General features: G+C 42.6%; 1 protein-coding gene across 4 annotated transcripts in view; it reads left to right on the top strand.

The window, feature by feature from the left end:
• The first annotated feature begins 10676 nt into the window (after positions 1-10676).
• The window catches only part of ARL15 (ADP ribosylation factor like GTPase 15), a 179917-nt gene continuing 169918 nt past the window's right edge, over positions 10677-20675 (top strand). For all 4 annotated transcript variants that reach the window (XM_060761482.2, XM_067464607.1, XM_060761483.2 and 1 more), the window contains exon 1: positions 10677-11168. Coding sequence is in view for 3 of the 4 variants with exons in the window: in XM_067464607.1 (XP_067320708.1) it covers positions 11157-11168 (12 nt within the window). In the remaining variant the exon portion in view is untranslated. The remainder of the gene's footprint in view (positions 11169-20675) is intronic.

Consider the following 20675-nt stretch of genomic DNA (forward strand, 5'->3'; position numbering starts at 1 on the left):
TGAGAACTGACGCTAGAACTACACCTACGCAGACTACTTGCACACTGTGTATCATCTGCCTGGAACAGACAGAGCTCTTTTGCTTATTTGTAGGGAGATCCCACACATGTTTGTTTACTTTACGGAGTATAACACTTTAGTAAGTAAGGCGAAAGCCACGCCTTTACAGACAAAGTTTCCAAGGTTATTTCAACTTTCCTCCAGGGGACTTGTTGACTCAACATTCCGTGGTGACAAAAGAGTTAAAGGTTACTACAGTTAAGATTTTGCTGCAAGGAAAATGTACTGCGGATACACTATGTAACACAATTTTGATTCCTGGGTTATGAATGTTATTTCCTAATTGGTTCTGTCCTAAAAACATATAAAGAGTTTATTAAATTGCAAAAAATGTTTTTGCAGAGCTTTCTGCACCACATTTTGCTATAGTTTCTCAATAAATATCTCATAGAGTCTCAACCAATTCAACATAGTTTGTGGCAGTCACAAAAACTGGACTATAACAACTACTTTCTTATTTATTTATTTAGAACATTTATATCTCATCCTTCTCAAACCCCAAAGGGGGACTCAGGGTGGCATACAACTGGCAATCATTAGATGCCAGCAAACAAAAAATTGCAGTGCAAACTGTTAACATAATAGTAAACTGCATATTTAAACAGGAAACAACACTTTCAAACCAGGAACAGATTTTTTTTAAAAAAATTATTACATATATCTTGATTTTCATGTGATAGTCAGTGCTTGGAAGTAACAAGTTACAAGTAATTCAGTTAACTGCAACTCTGAGGGATGTCATAATTTTGCTGTTGTTGTTGTTGAAGGCTTTCATGGCCGGAATCACTGGGTTGTTGTAGGTTTTTTCTGTCGGGCTGTATGGCCATGTTCTAAAGGCATTTTCTAAAGGCATTTTCTCCTGACGTTTCGCCTGCATCTATGGCAAGCATCCTCAGAGGTAGTGAGGTTTGCTGTTGTTGTTTATTCATTCAGTCACTTCCAACTCTTTGTGATCTCATGGACCAGCACACGCCAGAACTCCCTGTTTGCCATGGCCACCCCCAGTTCTTTCAAAGTCAAGCCATTCGCTTCAAGGATAACATCCATCTATCTTGCCCTTGGTCAGCCCCTTTTCCTTTTTCCTTCCATTTCCCCCAGCATCATTGTCTTCTCCAAGCTTTCCTGTCTTCTCATTATGTGGCCAAAGTACTTCATCTTTGCCTCTAATATCCTTCCCTTCAGTGAGCAGTCGGGATTATTTCCTGGAGTATGGACTGGTTTGATCTTCTTGCGTCATAATGGCAAACTTCAAATGGAATGCAATGAATAAGAGCAAAGTTATTTCACTAGTGCAAACAACATGTTGGGTGTTGGATTATGACTCTGGAAACTAGGGTTTGAATTCCTGCTTGACCATGAAACTCACTTAAGCAAGTCATATTCTCTTAGCCTCAGAGTAAGAGAAAGAACAGATCTTGCCAAGAAAACATTCTGAACAGATCTTGCCAAGAAAACATTGTGATAGGTTCGACTTAGGGTCACCATAGATTGGAAATGGCTTGAAGCTATAACCTTTTTGCTGCAAGAATCAGAAGAATGGAAAACCAACAACCAGCTGGGCATGTAATGGGAGGACCAACATAGAATAGCGGTAGTTACAGTGCCTCTCAAATTGCTTTGGAAAAGTAACTTCCCTAACTCTGCTGTCTATACTGTTTTGCTTTGGGGCACTTCCAGTTCAGGAGCAATTCAATGGTAGACTGGCTTTCTCTTATCTTGTCCTCTAGCAGCTCTGCTGTCATACCTCGCTAGATGGGCTGCATCCCATCTTCTCCTCATGGGACACAAGACTGGGAAGAGAAAGAAGCCCACAGGGACACCCCCCTTTCCTCCCTGGGCACATGTATCTCTTTCCAGATGCATTTCGAAAATGACTGATGCAATCAATTCCATTTAGGGTTCATCTGGATAAAGGCACCACTTTAACTGCCATGGCTCAATACTATGAGATCATGTTTACAAGGTGTACAGCAAGCATGGGCAAACTTGGGCCCTCCAGGTGTTCTGGATTTCAACACGTGCAATTTCTAACAGCCTACCGGTAGGGAGTGGTCTTCAAACACTTAGGAAGGAATGTGGTCATCGCGAATAGTCACCACAGATTTATCAGACTAATCTGATCTCTTTTTTTGATGGAGATACTAGCTGGGAAGATACAGGGAATGCTGTGGATTTAGTGTATCTGGATTTGAGCAAGGCCTTCGAGAAGGTCCCCCATTATCTTCTGGCAAACAAACTAGTCAAATGTGGGCTTGGTTAGGTGGATCTGTAATTGGTTAAGAGAGTGAACCCAAAGGGTGCACACCAATGCTCCCTTTTCATCCTGGAAAGAAGTGATGAGTGGAATCCTGTTCAACATCTTTATGGAGGGTTAGAAGGCGTGATCATCAAGTTTGCAGATGACACCAAATTGGGAAGGCTAGCCAATACTCCAGAAGATAGGAGCAGAATTCAAAACCATCTTAACAGATTAGAGAATTGGGCCAAAACTAACAAAATGAAATTCAACAGGGACAAATGCAGAATACTTCACTTAGACAGAAAAAAATGAAATGCAAAGATACAGAATGGGGGAATACCTGGCTTCAGAGCAATATGTGTGAAAAAGATCTTGGAGTCCTCTTTGGGAACAAGTTAAACATGAGCCAACAATGTCATACAGCAGCAAAAAAGCCAATGGGATGTTAGCCTGCATAAATAGTAGGAGTATAGTGTCTAGAGAGAATGAACCCACTTTAAATCTGGTTGCTGCCTCCTGCAGAATTCTGGGGTTTGTAGTTTAGGGAGGAGCCTTTAACAGCCTCACTAAACTGCAAACCCCAGAATTCTGCAGGAGGCGGAAATCAGATTTAAAGTGGATTCATTCTCTAGTGTAGGATGCAGAACAATGGTTTCAAGCTACAGGAAAGGAGTTTCCACCTGAACATTAGGAAGAACTTCCTGACTGTGAGAGTTGTTTAGCAGTGGAACTCTCTTCCCCAGAATGTGGTGGAGGCTCCTTCTTTGGAGGCTTTTAAGCAGATTCCAGAAGATCTGTATAGGAAGGATAATAATATTGAGGATAGTTTTGACGGTGTGGTGAATGAATTAGAACCAGACATCCTGAGGAGTGAGGTTGAATGGGCCTTAAGAAGCATTGCTAACAACAAGGCAGCAGGAGACGACGGGATCCCAGCTGAACTGTTTAAAATCTTAAAAGATGATGCTGTCAAGGTGATGCATGCCATTTGCCAGCAAATATGGAAAACACAAGAATGGCCATCAGACTGGAAAAAATCAACTTATATCCCCATACCAAAAAAGGGAAATGCAAAAGACTGCTCCAACTTCCGTACAGTGGCCCTTATTTCTCATGCCAGTAAGGTAATGCTCAAGATCCTGCAAGGAAGACTCCAGCAATACATGGAACGAGAGTTGCCAGATGTTCAGGCTGGGTTTAGAAAAGGTAGAGGAACGAGAGACCAAATTGCCAATATCCGCTGGATAATGGAGAAAAGCAGGGAGTTTCAGAAAAACATCTACTTCTGCTTCATTGACTATTCTAAAGCCTTTGACTGTGTGGATCATAATAAATTGTGGCAAGTTCTTAGTGGGATGGGCATCCCAAGCCACCTTGTCTCTCTCCTGAGGAATCTGTACAAGGACCAAGTAGCAACAGTCAGAACTGACCACGGAACAACAGACTGGTTCAAGATTGGGAAAGGCGTACGGCAAGGCTGCATCCTCTCACCCAACCTTTTTAACTTGTATGCAGAACACATCATGCGATGTGCGGGGCTGGATGAATGCAAAGCTGGGGTGAAAATTGCTGGAAGAAACATTAACAACCTCAGATATGCAGATGACACCACTCTGATGGCCGAAAGCGAGGAGGAGCTGAGGAGCCTTCTAATCAAGGTGAAAGAAGAAAGCGCAAAAGCCGGGTTGCAGCTAAACGTCAAAAAAACCAAGATTATGGCAACAAGAATGATTGACAACTGGGAAATAGAGGGAGAAACCGTGGAGGCCGTGACAGACTTTGTATTTCTAGGTGCAAAGATTACTGCAGATGCAGACTGTGGCCAGGAAATCAGAAGACGCTTACTTCTTGGGAGGAGAGCAATGTCCAATCTCGATAAAATAGTAAAGAGTAGAGACATCAGACTGGCAACAAAGATCCGCCTAGTCAAAGCCATGGTATTCCCTGTAGTCACCTACGGATGTGAGAGCTGGACCTTAGGGAAGGCTGAGCGAAGGAAGATCGATGCTTTTGAACTGTGGTGCTGGAGGAAAGTTCTGAGAGTGCCTTGGACTGCGAGAAGATCCAACCAGTCCATCCTCCAGGAAATAAAGCCCGACTGCTCACTGGAGGGAAAGATACTAGAGACAAAGTTGAAGTACTTTGGCCACATCATGAGGAGACAGGAAAGCCTAGAGAAGACAATTATGCTGGGGAAAGTGGAAGGCAAAAGGAAGAGGGGCCGACCAAGGGCAAGATGGATGGATGGCATCCTTGAAGTGACTGGACTGACCTTGAGAGAGCTGGGGGTGGTAACGGCCGACAGGGAGCTCTGGCGTGGGCTGGTCCATGAGGTCACGAAGAGTCGGAGACGACTGAACGAATGAACAACAACAACAACAAAGCAGAGGCTGGATGGCCATCTGTCAGCGATGCTTTGAATGCAATTGTCCTGCTTCTTGGCAGGGGGTTGGACTGGATGGCCCATGAGCTCTCTTCCAACATTATGATTCTATGATTCCACTTTGACAAACTACAACTCCCAGAATTCTTCAATGGTTGGGGATTCTAGGTATATTCTAGTTATATATCCTAATTATAGAGAAGGGTTGAATGAAAAGTAATGCCTCCACCTTCGTAACTCCTCAACAGATGGCAGTACTGGTATGCGGCAGGTACTGGCTTGTTCAGTAGACACTCCTCTACAGTTCCATTTTGGCGGGAAGCCTTTGCATGAAAGGAAATTCATCAGCGAATGCAAGCTGTTTGTCGTGATTGTGCTGATGTGAGTACTGTGCATTGTTGGGTGAGAAAGTTTAAAGATGTTGAGGTGACAGCTTCTGCTGTCAAGAATTCAATGACTGCACATTGCTTAAGTCGCATTGACTGAACTTCTGCGCAGGGTTCCATACTTCGTACTTTAACAACACAACTGTTCAATGCTAAGGCTTCCTGCCAAAATGGAACTGTAGAGGAGAGTCTACTGAACAAGCCAGTACCTGCCACATACCAGTACTGCCATTTAATGAGGAGCTATGAAGGTGGAAGCATTACTTTTTATTCAACCCTTGTATTTCATATTACATGTAATATTACGAATAATATTACAGTTTAGTGGTATAGTACAATACGGTAATATATAATACTAATATTGTGCCATGCTAATAATATAATTCATTGTATACACATATAATATTGATAATATAATACAACATAATACTAATAAATAATACAATATAGTAATTTTATATTTCATATTACATGTAATATTGCTAATAATATTACAGTTTAGTGGTATAATATAATACGGTAATATATAATACTAATATTGTGCTGTGCTAATAATATAATATATTGCATACACATATAATATTGATAATATAATACAATATAATACTAATAAATAATACAATATAGTAATTTTATATTTCATGTTACATGTAATATTGCCAATAATAATATTGCAGTTCAGTGGTATAGTACAATACGGTAATATATAATACTAATATTGTGCAGTGCTAATAATATAATATATTGCATACACATATAATATTGATAATATAAGATGACATAATACTAATGATAATAGAATATAATAATTTTATATTTCATATTACATGTAATATTACTAATAATATTACACTTTAGTGGTATAGTACAATGCGTTAGTATATAATACTAATATTGTTATATTACATATAACTTGTAAGCTGCTCTGAGTCCCGTTCGGGGTGAGAAGGCTGGCATATAAATGTTGTAAATAAATAAATAGGTAGTGTAGAATCATGGATTTGGAAAAGACCTCGTGGGCCATCCAGTCCAAGCCCATTGTGCCAAGAAGCAGGAAAATTGCACTTAAAGCACCCCCGACAGATGGCCATCCACTCTCTGCTTAAAAGCCTCCAAAGAAGGAGCCTCCACCACACTCTGGGGCAGAGAGTTCCACTGCTGAACAGCTCTCACAGTCAGGAAGTTCTGCCTAATGTTCAGATGGAATCTCCTGAAGAAGACTTTGTACAAGTACAACTCCCAAGACCCTGCATGGCTCTAAAAGTCATCCTGCCTTAGAATGATGAATTAATGTATTGTCGAAGGCTTTCATGGCCAGAATCACTGGGTTGTTGTAGGTTTTTTCGGGCTATATGGCCATGGTCTAGAGGCATTCTCTCCTGATGTTTCGCCTGCATGTATGGCAAGCATCCTCAGAGGTAGTGAGGTCTGTAGGAACTAGGAAAAAGGGTTTATATGTCTGTGGAATGACCAGGGTGAGACAAAGGACTCTTGTCTGCTGGAGCTAGGTGTGAATGTTTCAACTGACCACCTTGATTAGCATATAATGGCGTGACAGTGCCTGGAGCAAACTTTTGTTGAGAGGTGATTAGATGTCCTTGTTTGTTTCCTCTCTGTTGTTGTGCTGTTGTAATTTTAGAGTTTTTTAATACTTCTGCAGGAGTCTACCGTATATCATGCAGCTGTGGAAAAGTCTACATAGGGAGCACCAAAAGCAGCATTGCCCAAACACAAATCAAGGAACATGAAAGGCACTGCAGACTACTTCAACCAGAGAAGTCAGCCATAGCAGATCACCTGATGAACCAGCCTGGACACAGCATATTATTTGAGAACACAGAAATGCTGGACCACTCCAACAACCACCATGTCAGACTACACAGAGAAGCCATTGAAATCCACAAGCATGTGGACAATTTCAACAGAAAGGAAGAAACCATGAAAATGAACAAAATCTGGCTTCCAGTATTTAAAAAAACCTCTAAAATTGGAACAGCACAACAACAGAGAGGAAACAAACAAGGACGTCTAATCACCTCTCAACAAAAGATTGCTCCAGGCACTGCCAGGTAATCAAATGCTAATCAAGGTGGTCAGTTGAAACATTCACACCTAGCTCCAGCAGACAAGAGTCCTGGTCTTCCATAGATATGTTGTTGTTGTTCATTCGTTCAGTCGTCTCCGACTCTTCGTGACCTCATGGACCAGCCCACGCCAGAGCTCCCTGTCGGCCGTCACCACCCCCAGCTCCTTCAAGGTCAGTCTAGTCACTTCAAGGATGCCATCCATCCATCTTGCCCTTGGTCGGCCCCTCTTCCTTTTGCCTTCCACTTTCCCCAGCATAATTGTCTTCTCTAGGCTTTCCTGTCTCCTCATGATGTGGCCAAAGTACTTCAACTTTGTCTCTAGTATCCTTCCCTCCAGTGAGCAGCCGGGCTTTATTTCCTGGAGGATGGACTGGTTGGATCTTCTCGCAGTCCAAGGCACTCTCAGAACTTTCCTCCAGCACCACAGCTCAAAAGCATCTATCTTCCTTCGCTCAGCCTTCCCTAAGGTCCAGCTCTCACATCCGTAGGTGACTACAGGGAATACCATGGCTTTGACTAGGCGGATCTTTGTTGCCAGTCTGATGTCTCTACTCTTCACTATTTTATCGAGACTGGACATTGCTCTCCTCCCAAGAAGTAAGCGTCTTCTGATTTCCTGGCTACAGTCTGCATCTGCAGTAATCTTTGCGCCTAGAAATACAAAGTCTGTCACGGCCTCCACATTTTCTCCCTCTATTTTCCAGTTGTCAATCATTCTTGTTGCCATAATCTTGGTTTTTTTGATGTTTAGCTGCAACCCGGCTTTTGCGCTTTCTTCTTTCACCTTGATTAGAAGGCTCCTCAGCTCCTCCTCGCTTTCGGCCATAAGAGTGGTGTCATCTGCATATCTGAGGTTGTTAATGTTTCTTCCAGCAATTTTCACTCCAGCCTTGCATTCATCAAGACCCGCACATCGCATGATGTGTTCTGCATACAAGTTAAAAAGGTTGGGTGAGAGGATGCAGCCTTGCCGTACGCCTTTCCCAATCTTGAACCAGTCTGTTGTTCCGTGGTCAGTTCTGACTGTTGCTTCTTGGTCCTTGTACAGATTCCTCAGGAGAGAGACAAGGTGGCTTGGTATGCCCATCCCACCAAGAACTTGCCACAATTTATTATGATCCACACAGTCAAAGGCTTTAGAATAGTCAATGAAGCAGAAGTAGATGTTTTTCTGAAACTCCCTGCCTTTCTCCATTATCCAGCGGATATTGGCAATCTGGTCTCTCGTTCCTCTGCCTTTTCTAAACCCGGCTTGAACATCTGGCAACTCTCGCTCCATGTATTGCTGGAGTCTTCCTTGCAGGATCTTGAGCATTACCTTACTGGAATGAGAAATAAGGGCCACTGTACGGAAGTTTGAGCAGTCTTTCGCATTTCCCTTTTTTGGTATGGGGATATAAGTTGATTTTTTCCAGTCTGATGGCCATTCTTGCGTTTTCCATATTTGCTGGCATATGGCATGCATCACCTTGACAGCATCATCTTTTAAGATTTTAAACAGTTCAGCTGGGATCCCGTCGTCTCCTGCTGCCTTGTTGTTAGCAATGCTTCTTAAGGCCCATTCAACCTCACTCCTCAGGATGTCTGGTTCTAATTCATTCACCACACTGTCAAAACTATCCTCGATATTATTATCCTTCCTATACAGATCTTCTGTATAGTCTCGCCACCTTCTCTTGATCTCTTCAGCTTCTGTTAGGTCCCTGCCATCTTTGTTTCTTATCATACCAATTTTTGCCTGAAATTTACCTCCAATGTTTCTAATTTTCTGGAAGAGGTCTCTTGTCCTTCCTATTCTGTTGTCTTCTTCCGCTTCCATGCATTGCTTATTTAAAAATAGTTCCTTATCTCTTCTGGCTAACTTCTGGAATTGCGCATTTAACTGGGCATATCTCCCCTTATTATCCCTGTTTCCTTTTGCTTTCCTCCTTTCTTGGGCTACTTCCAGTGTCTCAGCAGACAACCATTTTGCCTTCTTGGTTTTCTTTTTCTTTGGGACGTACTTTGTTGCCGCCTCCTGAACAATGTCGCGGACTTCTGTCCATAGTTCTTCTGGGACTCTGTTTACTAAATCTAGTCCTTCAAATCTGTTCTTCACTTCCACTGTGTATTCGCTCGGAATGTTAGTGAGATCATATCTAACTGGTCTGTGTATTTTCCCTGATCTCTTTAGTTTTATTCTAAATTGGGCAATAAGAAGTTCGTGATCTGAGCTACAGTCAGCCCCAGGTCTTGTTTTCACCGACTGGATGGATGTCCGCCACCGTTGGCTGCAAAGGATGTAGTCAATCTGATTTCGGTGCTGACCATCTGGTGAGGTCCATGTATAAAGCCGTCTTTTAGGTTGTTGGAAGAGAGTATTCGTTATACACAGCGAGTTTTCCTGGCAGAATTCTATCAGCCTGCGTCCCGCTTCATTTTGTTCTCCCAGACCATGCTTGCCTGTGATCCCAGTTGTCATTTGACTTCCCACCTTGGCATTCCAGTCTCCTGTAATGAAAATAATGTCTCTTTTTGGTGTATTATCCAGTAGGTCCTGCAGATCCTCATAGAACTGATCTACTTCTGCTTCTTCAGCAGCTGTGGTTGGGGCGTATATTTGGATCACTGTGATGTTGAAAGGCTTTCCTTGCACTCGAATTGAGATCATTCTGTCATTTTTTGGGTTGTATCCAAGCACCGCTTTAGCGAATTTCTTATTAATTATGAAGGCTACTCCATTTCTTCGATGTTCCTCTTGTCCGCAGTAGTAGATCTGGTGGTCATCTGATGTGAAGTGGCCCATTCCAGTCCATTTCAGTTCGCTGACCCCCAGAATGTCTATCTTTAGTCTTGACATCTCACCAATAACAACATCCAATTTGCCCTGGCTCATAGATCTTACATTCCAGGTTCCTATGGTGTGTTGATCTTTAGAGCATCGGATTCGTCGTTCGCCTCCAGTACCGTCGGCCGCTAGCCTTCCTTTCGGCTTTGAGCTAGCTGCGTCATCACATCTGGGGCTAGTTGAACTTATCCTCTGCTCCTCCCCAGTAGCATTTTGGCCATCTTCCGACCTGGGAGTCCCATCTTCCAATGGCATACCGACATATCTCTGGTTGTACTGGTCCATTTAGTTTTCTTGGCAAGGATACTGGGGTGGTTTGCCGTTGCCTTCCCCAGGGATCACGCTTGGTCTGACCTCTCTGCCACGACCGTCCCGTCTTGGGTGGCCCTTCACGGTTTCGCTCATGACATCATTGAGGTGCTCAAGCTCCAGCGCCACAACAAGGCGGTGATCCTTTGCTGGAGAAATATAGATATATATATAGATATATAAACCCTTTTTCCTAGTTCCAACAGACATCATTACCTCTGAAGATGCTTGCCATAGATGCAGGCGAAACGTCAGGAGAGAATGCTTCTAGACCGAAAAAACCTACAACAACCCAATGATGAATGAGGCGCCCCCTCTCCCGGTTGAAGGGCTCGTGTTCCTTTAAGGTCCGCGCCCCGCCCCTTTTCTCACGTGCGTGGTCAGCTGACAGTGACGCGCCCGGGGAAACTCTCCCTGTTCCTGAACCAGCGGGGCGGTTTATTATTATTGTTGTTTCCCTTTGGCTGGCTTTTTGGTTGCCCGGCTGCTTGGGGTGGGCTGGCGCCGCCTCCCGCTTTCTGGGGCTGCAGCGTTGAGAGGATCCGAGCGGGTGGCTGGCTGGCTGGCTGGAGGTTGGGAGCCAAAGCGAGGCGGGCTTGGTTGGTTGCTCGTCGAAGCACCCTGGGATCTCCCCAGCCGAGCAACCCCATCCTCGGGAGAACAACAGGGGGGCGGCTCCCTCCCAGCCTGCCTGCCTGCCTGCCATCCATCACTCCATCCTTCCCTCCACCCAGCGGGACTCCCTCCTCCAAGCTCCCTGGATCATCCTCCAGGCTCGACCTCCTCCTCCTTGCTTTGCTTGAGACGGATCTTTGCCTCTCTTGTGACCGATTAGCGCCTAATCCCAGTCGCCTACCCCCAGTTCATGGATTATCTGGTAGGTAATGCGGGGCAATGTGGGCACATTGTGGAGTCAATCCCTTCCTGTCCTTGTCTTGACCAATTATTGGCTTTCTATCTTGCAGCCAGGAAGGTGTTTCCTTTTCTTGCAGGACCTGGGTGTGTAGAAAGTGCTTTTTATCACAAACCCAAGTTGCCCCAGTTCTTCCTCTTCTGGCAAACTGTTGTGTTTTAATATATTTGTTATTGCAACGGTGTTGTGTTGTAGTTGTATGTTTTCCCTATTATTGCAATGGTGTTGTGTTGTAGTTGTATGTTTTACCTATGTTGTGTCCCTCCTCCAACTGTAAAAGACAGGCAGGTAACAAATACAATTCACGATTATGATTATTTTATTATTGTTTCGCAGCCTATAGATTTTGGGGCCTCCGGTGGCACAGTGCGTTAAACCGCTGAGCTGCTGAACTTGTTGATCAAAAGGTTGCAGGTTCTAATCCGAGGAGTGGGGTTGAGCTCCTGCTGTTAGTCCCAGCTTCTGCCAACCTAGCAGCTCGAAAGCATGCAAATGTGAGTTGATCAATAGGTACTGCTCCGGCGGGAGGTAACGGCACTCCATGCAGTCATGCTGGCCACAAGACCTTGGAGGTGTCTACAGACAATACCGGCTCTTTGGCTTAGAAATGGAGATGAGCATCAACCCCAAGAGTTGGACACTATTGGACTTAATGCCAGGGGAAAACCTTTATTATTATTATTATTATTATTTAGAACATTTATATCCCGTCCTATTCTCAACCTCTGAAGAGGGACTCAGGGTGGCTACCAGCAGGCAACAATTGGATGCCAATACAATATAAAAAAGCAATAAATACACAATTACATAAAATGATTATAAATATACTTTAGAAACAGTTCACCAGGTTTAAAACTTTATGTTTACTAGCCTATAGATTGCTCTTTTTTTTGCAGGGTCTCATTAGTGCAGTGGTTCCCAACCTTCCTAATTTTTTTTTCATGTCAGGAGCGACTTGAGAAACTACAAGTCGCTTCTGGTGTAAGAGAATTGGCCGTCCGCAAGGATGATGCCCAAGGTACGCCCAGGTATTTTGATGTTTTATCATCCTTGTGGGAGGCTTCTCTCATGTCCCTGTGTAGGGAGCTGGAGCTGACCGGGGAGCTCACCTTCCTATTGCTGCAACCCCTTAATACAGTTCCTCATGCTGTGGTGAACCCCAAACATAAAATTATTTTAGTTGCTACTTCATAACAGTAATTTTGCTACTGCCATGAATCATAATGTAAATATTTAATATGCAGGATAAATTTTCATTCATTGGACCAAATTTGGCACAAATACCTGATACGCCCACATTTGAATATTGGTGGGGTTGGGGGTGGAATTGATTTTGTCATTTGGGAGTTGTAGTTGCTGGGGTTTATAGTTCACCTACAATTAGAGATCCTTCTGAACTCCACCAATGATGGAATTGAGCCAAATTTGGCACACAGAACTCCCATGACCAACAGAAAATACTGGAAGGGTTTGGTGGGTATTGACCTTGAGTTTTAGAGTTGTAGTTCACTTACATCCAGAGAGCACTCTAAACCAAAACAACAATAGATCTGGATCAAACCTGGCATGAAAACTCAATATGCCTGAATGTGAATGCTAGGGAAAATAGACCTTGACATTTGGGAGTTGTAGTTGCAGGGATTAAAGTTCACCTATAATTTAAGAGGATTCCGAAAGTCCCCAATGATAGAATTGGGCCAAACTTCCCACAAAGAACCGCTATGCCTTGAAGGGACTTGTTGGCATGAGCCTCCCTCCAGCCTTGCACGCTCTCCCTCACTCACACATGCACACCGCCTTCCCATGCTCCAAGCAGTCCTGATCTCCCTATCCCACTTGGAGTCTTAGAAAGAGCCCTCCCCTTGGCTGAGAGACCACCCAATCACAGTAGAGGAGGGATTTTGGTGGGAGGATTCAATGTTTCCAAAAAGGAAGAGAAGGACAGGAGGAGAGATCTTCAGCCTCCTCTGCCAAAGGGGTTCAAAGACCACCAGGAATATATGTTTTCTGATGGTCTTTGGTGACCCCTCTGAAACACCCTCATGACCCCCAGGTTGAGAAATGCTGGGTTAGTGGAAGGTGAGTGTCTTATGCTTCCTTACAAGCCCAAGGCCCCCCTAACTTCAGTTTTAGCTCTTTCTCCCTGAGGTTGACCTGGCAAACTGGTCACAGCAGGGGCACCCCCATTCCAGAATTGGAGGCCTCTTCTACACTGCCATATAACATCCAGATTATCTGTATTGAAATGGATTATATGACAGTGTAGACTCATACAATCCTGTCCAAAGCAGATAATGTGGATTATCTGGTTTGATAATCTCAATTATATGGGAGTGTAGAAGGGGCCAGAGTCTCCTTTTTCTGGAGGTTTTTGAAGCAAGGGCTGGATGGCCATCTGTCCGAAGGACCTGGATTGTATTTTCTTGAATGGCAGAAAAGGGTTGGACTTCCAGCTCTAATTCTAACCCATGTGTGATTCTTCTGATCCTTTGAACTATCATGGCTCAATGTTATGGAATCATGGGAGTGGTAATTTTATGTAGTCTTCTCTTCCAAAAAATGCTGGTGCCCTATAAATTACGAATCCCTTCATTTCAAAAGACTGAACCATAGAGGTTCAAGTGTTGTTAAACTGCATTAATTCTACAGTATAAATCAGGCATGGGCAAACTTTGGCCCTTCGGGTGTTTTGGACTTCAACTCCCACCATTCCTAACAGCCGGTAGGCTGTTAGGAATGGTGGGAGTTGAAGTCCAAAACACCCGAAGGGTCAAAGTTTGCCCATGCCTGGTCTAGATGGATCCTGGGGAGAAATTGTCGCTTCCCTGGCTTGCAGTTAGGAAAATGGCATTCCTTTGGCTCCACGTGTGTTATCCGAGTTTCCGAGTGATTAAAAGCCCATCAGCCTGAGTTTATTTTTTCCTAAAGAGTGCAGTAATCCCATTCATTGGGCTATTAGGCTTATAAGGGACTGACCTCTGCCTTTTTCTCCTGCCTCAATTAAAAAGAGGGGACGCTTGAATGCCTCACCCTGAAAGCAAGGGTGGCTGGAGCCCGAGTCGGCTGGTAATTCAGTTGTAACATTTAGCAGGTCTTTTAATGAGTGTTGAGATTGTATCATAGTCAGGCAGTCATTGGAAGGCTTGGAGGAGTTTTTGAGTTCATGGAAGGCCTGGCTCATGCAATTCCCAGTTGCCTTGACATGTGGAGTAAGGACTTCACTAAAGGGTTCAGCTTGGTTGGCTTTCTGACATGCGAACCATAACAAAAGTCTCTTTCACTGACACAAAGGGGAAACATGTGATTCATTGTTTTTATTTTAACTGTGCTCTTTCTTGGGGGTAGATTTGTATGCAAAGTAGACTATATTGATGTTCTGTACTTGTGCTCCTTGCTGCTTTTCAGAAAACACAGTGCTGGCTTCCAAGTTAGTACATCAATCGCAAGCCAACATTTGTATCATGATGTGCTCCCTGAAAGGGTTTACATTACTGTATCCGCATACAGAGATTATCTGGTAAACTACAAGGTGTGCTAGGCCATATGTAGAGATGGCATTTGACATGACCTAGATCTCTGCAAGCCATATTAATGAAATTCTCTTTATTGTGGCAGTTAGTGATTTAATACGTTGGGCTGTTGTGTGTTTTCCGGGCTGTATGGCCATGTTCCAGAAGCATTCTCTCCTATGGCAGGCCTGCATCTATGACAGGCATCCTCTCACAAACTCTGAGGAGGATGTCTGCCATAGATGCAGGCGAGACATCAGGAAAGAATGCTTCTGGAACATGGCCATACAGCCCAGAAAACACACAACAACCCAGTGATTCCGGCCATGAAAGCCTTTGACAACAGATTTAATGCGTTGCCAGATTTTCTGAATTTCATAGAAATTGTTTATGCTTTTCTTTCTATGAACAGACTAAGCCACCCTTAGACTTAATTCTGCTAATAGGAGGTAAAATATTAAGTCTCCTCTGTGTTTTCATTTAAGCTGCATTTCAGTCGTCCATCCCCCTGCGCTTTGTGTTAGTAGAGAAGCTGGTAATTCTGTGTTACACTTCGTGTGTAGAATATTTATCTCTAAGAATTTAGTTAGTAGGCTGCTAGTAACCAACATTTCGAGAACATTTTTTGCCGTAACTTGGAGCTTTAGTAAGCAATTTAATGGAAATGCCTCTAGAACATGGCCATATAGCCCGAAAAAAACCACAAGAACTTAGTGATTCCAGCCATGAAAGCCTTCAACAATACAATTTTATGGAAATCTGTATCCAGGTAGAGCCGGCTCATGCATGCTTAGAGTAAACATAAAATTGGATGACGGCTGCAGAACTCCACGGAGAAGTATTGTGGTGCAAGTAATATGTTTAATTGACTTTGAAAGCTGTTCATGTGTGTGGGAAATGTACAAAATGCTCTCAGGACAGCCCAGCTTATCCTCTTCAAGTTCTCCATTCCTTGTCCCCTTTTCTAAAGAGCATTCAGTCTGAAGCAAATGGTTTAAATTTTGAAGTTGTGGCAAGTCTGCTCTCTCTCTTTTACAATGTTTTCAGCCATCTAATTGTTATATAGATTGTCAACTTCATCATCTCAAATTTCTTTTCTGTTATTCTGGTGCCTTATTAAATTTGACTCCTTCCTAAAACACCATAGGCCCAACATTCCAAAGAATCTCTGTATTATATTTGGGCAGATCGTCTTGTTTAATGATAGTAAAGATGAGTGATAGACAGAAGAGAGACAAGTGATGACTAGAAGAATGGCATTTAAAATGTTAATATGGACATTTAGCTTTACTGCAGTGGTTCCCAACATGTGGTCTGGACCATCAGTGGTCCCCAAAAATGAAAATATGATCTGCAACCTCATCTCATTTATACACTGTTGCCTCGAAACCACGCAGAAATGGGAGTAACTGGGCTCGCAGAACCCTCTTATTGTCTCGAGGCAACAGGGATGTCGGGAGGGGAGAGGCTGACTACCCACGAAAGATTACTACTAACACATCAGCTCTAGATCATTAAATATGGTTTTCTGTGGGCAAGCAGATGGCAACTACCAGATGGCATATGTTCTGTATCTAAAACAAGAGCTGATGTGGTCTATCCAGTGCAATTTTCTGAATCAGCACCTTAAATAACCAAACAGAATCTAAAGTTGACCAAAAACTAATTTGTAACCCCTTTGGTACTAATGTTGGAGAGTGGTCCCTGGTCAAAGTGGTCCTCAGTCAAGTGGTCCCTGATCAAAAAAAGGCTGGGAACTACTGCTTTATTCCAAAGCTCTCCAAACTTTCAGGTGGCGTTGGCTAAATATATGCTCAGAACTGTTGTAGATGATGAAATGTGATTCAGTGCTGGAAATGGCTCTTTTTCTTCAATGGAAAATGTAAGCTTTCTCATCATGTAACTATGCACATTTACAAGACCATGAACTTGTCTGTAAATATGTCTTCATTAAAGTGTTGCTTACTTTTGCACCTCTGAGAAATTTGAGTATTGTTTCCAACCATTGATGCTCTCTTTTCCAATGTTCTTATCATAAGTCCCTTACGGGATTGAGAAGGGCGGTATACAAATATCGCAAATATAAATATGTAAGACTTGAGAAACATTTTAGCTTAATTTTGGTTTCACTTGATAGCATCCATAAGTTTAGTGACACTGTACATAGACATTAAGTCTGTCCAAAGGTAAACCAATGCTTTTAGTGTAGAACCGCAAAAACATAAACTTGGAAGAAACTTTAAGAGACATCCAGCCCAACCTCTTGCCATGCAGCAATCAGACAAAGCACTTCTCACAGATGGTCATCCAACTTCTGCTTTAAAATCTTCAAAGGAGACTACACCGAACTATGAGTTAGCATATTCCACTGCCAAACAGCTCTTACCATCAGGAAGCCCTTCCGAATGTTTAGATGGAATCTCTTTTTGTATAGTCTGGAAACTCTGTGGCATGGTTTCCAGATCTTTCACCATTTTGGTTGCCCTCCTCTGGACACATTCCAGTTTGTGGATGTCCTTTTTGAATTGTGGTGTCCAGAACTGAATACGTTATTCCACATGAGATAATACTTTATGTATACTGCCACCATCTCCCAGAGGGACTTGGTGCAGCTCACAAGCACTCATAGGTGCAAACACTCAAAATACAAAAGTACAAAGACAATAACACAAAAGCAGTAAGAGACTGACCAAAGCAAAATAGAGTGGTATTATTGCTTTCCTAAATCTAGACACTGTGTTCTTATCAAGGCAGCTTAGAATTGCATTGGCTTTTTTAGCTGCTGCATCAAGTGTTGATTATCTGGAATGTGTCCAGAGGAGGGCGACTGGAGAACCAAGTCCTATGAGGAGCGGCTTAAAGAGCTGGGCATGTTAGCCTACAGAAGAGAAGGCTGAGAGAAGACATGATGGCCATGTATAAAAATGTGAGGTGAAGTCATAGGAAGGAGGGAGCAAGCTTGTTTTTTGCTGCCTTGGAGACTATGGCACAATGGAATAATGGCTTTAAACTACAGGAAAGGAGATTCCACCTGAACATCAGGAGGAACTTCTTAACTGTGAGAGCTGTTCATCAGTGGAACTCTCTACCTCAGAGTGTGGTGGAGGGTCATTCTTTGGAGGCTTTTAAATAGAGGCTGGATGGCCATCTGTTGGGTGTGCTTTGTGATTTTCCTGCTTCTTGGCAAAATGGGTTTGGACTGGATGGCTCATGAGGTCTCTTCCAACTTTATGATTCTATGATTCATGACCAGCTTGTGGATTACTAAGACTGCTAGATTTCTTTTACGTACTGTTGTCAGCCGAGTGTCACCCATTCTATATCTGTGCATTTCATTTTTCTGCCTAAATGTAGCATAGTAAATTTCTGAATCCTGGTCTCTGGGGTTTTGGCTACATCTCTTATTTTGGTGTCATCTACAGATTTAATAAGCATACTTTGTATTACGTTATCCAAGCCATTTATAAAAATGTTAAATAGGACGGAACCCAGAACCTTATGACACCCCACTAGTAGAAATGAAGGGTTTCTTTGGAAAAGGCTATGAATCTTCCAAATACTGCCAAGCCATTCCTTTTCCATTTGTATAAAATCCTTTTTTCCCCTGTTTCATCACAGGACGGAACATAAATCCCCCTTTGCTTGTGATAATGGCTAAATGGGACATTGTTTTTAAACCTTTAATACCAGCTGGTTGAATTTACCTCTTCATTTATCTCTGAGAACCAGATGGTTAGGGCTAATGACACGGAAGTCTTAACAACCTTGGATTCTGGTCTTGAACTGCCAGAGGCATTTTGTAGGCTGATGCTGAAAGCTGACAGCTAGACAGACCTGGTTTATCCAGTGAAGTAATTTGCATTGTTTATGCAACAAAATTATTATTTGTTTTCCTTGTCTGTGCTGGACATATCTTTTTTTGCCACAGATTCATTTTCCTCTTGTATCATTCCTTTTTCCTTTTTCCTACCAGTCTTAACATTTTCCCCCTTTTCCTCTACATCATTTTCCTGTCGTAAAATTAACCTTCCCACCATTTCACCTCCAGCCCCTTTCCCCTGGACTTCCCATTTTTGTTACATTTGGATTGTTTATGTTGTTACTTTTGTTGTGTCATCCGATTCAAAAACTGTTTTTTCTACTTCAAGCCAGACAGCCAAACGTGCAAAATTCAAGAAATAAAGTGTGTTGCTGCCTGATCAGTGATCACCCCCCTGTACTACCATGCTTTAAACACAAGCATATCCTCCATTTATTTGTATTGCAGAAGAATCCGTGCTTTCTTTGCATTAAGTGGTCTTCTTTAGGGATAGTCTAGAAATCAACCTGTAGAACTTTGTGGCCTGGTATTGGTGCAGATTAAAGATTTTGAAAAAACCAATAGTATTCCAAAGTGATCTAAATAAGTAAATATAGGACAGGAACCATTGCTTTTCCACCCCTCCTTTCCAGGGTTCAGTATAATTTGTAGTAAACAGAGAGCAGTATAGGTGCACAAAATGCCATAGAACCACACTGTAACCATGCTAACAGTGAATCACTAGTGACGAATTGCCAATATTTCCTAAGTATCAGTTGTTTAGGCAGCATTTCATTGCCCAATTGTTATTTTGAAAAGCTCTTTGGATAACTTATTTGGATAACGTATTATCAAGAAGCCAAATATTTAATCAAATTCGAATACATGCTTGGATATTTTACCATTGAAGGTATATGGTTATCTAGAAAAGTGTATTTGATCACTTTCTTATGAAAAAGACCTAATTTAGAGAAGTGTTTTTCAAATGGTATTCCAAGGAAAGCCTGAGTTTCTTTGAAAGCTGGTCAGGTATTTTTCATTGAGAATAGTAGCAGTGATTGCTAGGAGCTAGCTTTCTCTGAATGATGTTTTTCCTGCAAACAAACTTCTTTTAGGTGTGTTGTAGTAACAGAGTGTTTGATATTTTCAGCGTAATCAGTTGATAAAAGGTGTAATCTAATGGTTCTTAACCTGTGGGTCCCCAGATATTTTGGCCTTCAACTCCCAGAAATCCTAACAGATGGTAAACTGGCTGGGATTTCTGGGAGTTGTAGGCTATTTGCTGTATTTGTATATCACCTTTCTCAGCCATATTGGCGACTCAAGGCTAAAACACCTGGGGAGCCACAGGTTGAGAACTACTGGTATAATCAGCTGAGGACCATATGGTCTACCAGAGTGAGATGATTCTCTATCTAAGAAGATGGCAAAAATTAGTGGTCATGCTTTGGATGATGATAGTCAGTCTTTTGAGGGAGCTTGAAAAGGATAGTGGTGGCTGGATTGTTGGGTTGGCATATTTTCTGTGTTAGGCCAATTAACATGGCAAGTATTGTTTTAATCACCTTGGCAATGGCCAGTCACTTATAGTGCACAGTTCTGTCAACATGAATATGGCAATAGTTAGATAGACGGAGTTTCTTGCATAGCAGCGGGTTGGACTGGATGGTCCTTGTGATCTCTTCCAACTGCATGATTATTCCTAATTCTAAATTACTGGGACCAGAAGGGTTTTGGATTTTAGATTTTTGAATATTTGCACATATGCAACAAGACATCCTAGAGATGGGACCCAAGCCTAAAGACTAAGTTCTTTTATTGTATACCTGAGTAATTTTTTACACAATATTTTATTAATTTTGTGCATGGAATTAACTTTGTATGTATTAAAACATCAGACAGTAAAGGTGTCACTATCTCAGTCATCCATGTGGACAAGTTCAGAGCATTCAGATTTCGGGAAAAGGGATGCTCATCCTGTATGAGACTCTTGCAATCTAACGGGAAGGGGAAAATTGGAGGAAGTGGAGGACTCAAAGGAGGTTTCTTAGAGCTCTAGAAGAAGCTGACTTTTGTCTGCAGCAGGAGGAAGCTGCACTGAGACAAACCCACCATCTATTGATTTAAGACATTTATATGTGACCTTTCCAATTAAATGGTTTC

Source organism: Anolis sagrei, chromosome 2 (assembly GCF_037176765.1).
Source record: "Anolis sagrei isolate rAnoSag1 chromosome 2, rAnoSag1.mat, whole genome shotgun sequence".
NCBI classification, from domain to species: Eukaryota; Metazoa; Chordata; class Lepidosauria; order Squamata; family Dactyloidae; genus Anolis; species Anolis sagrei.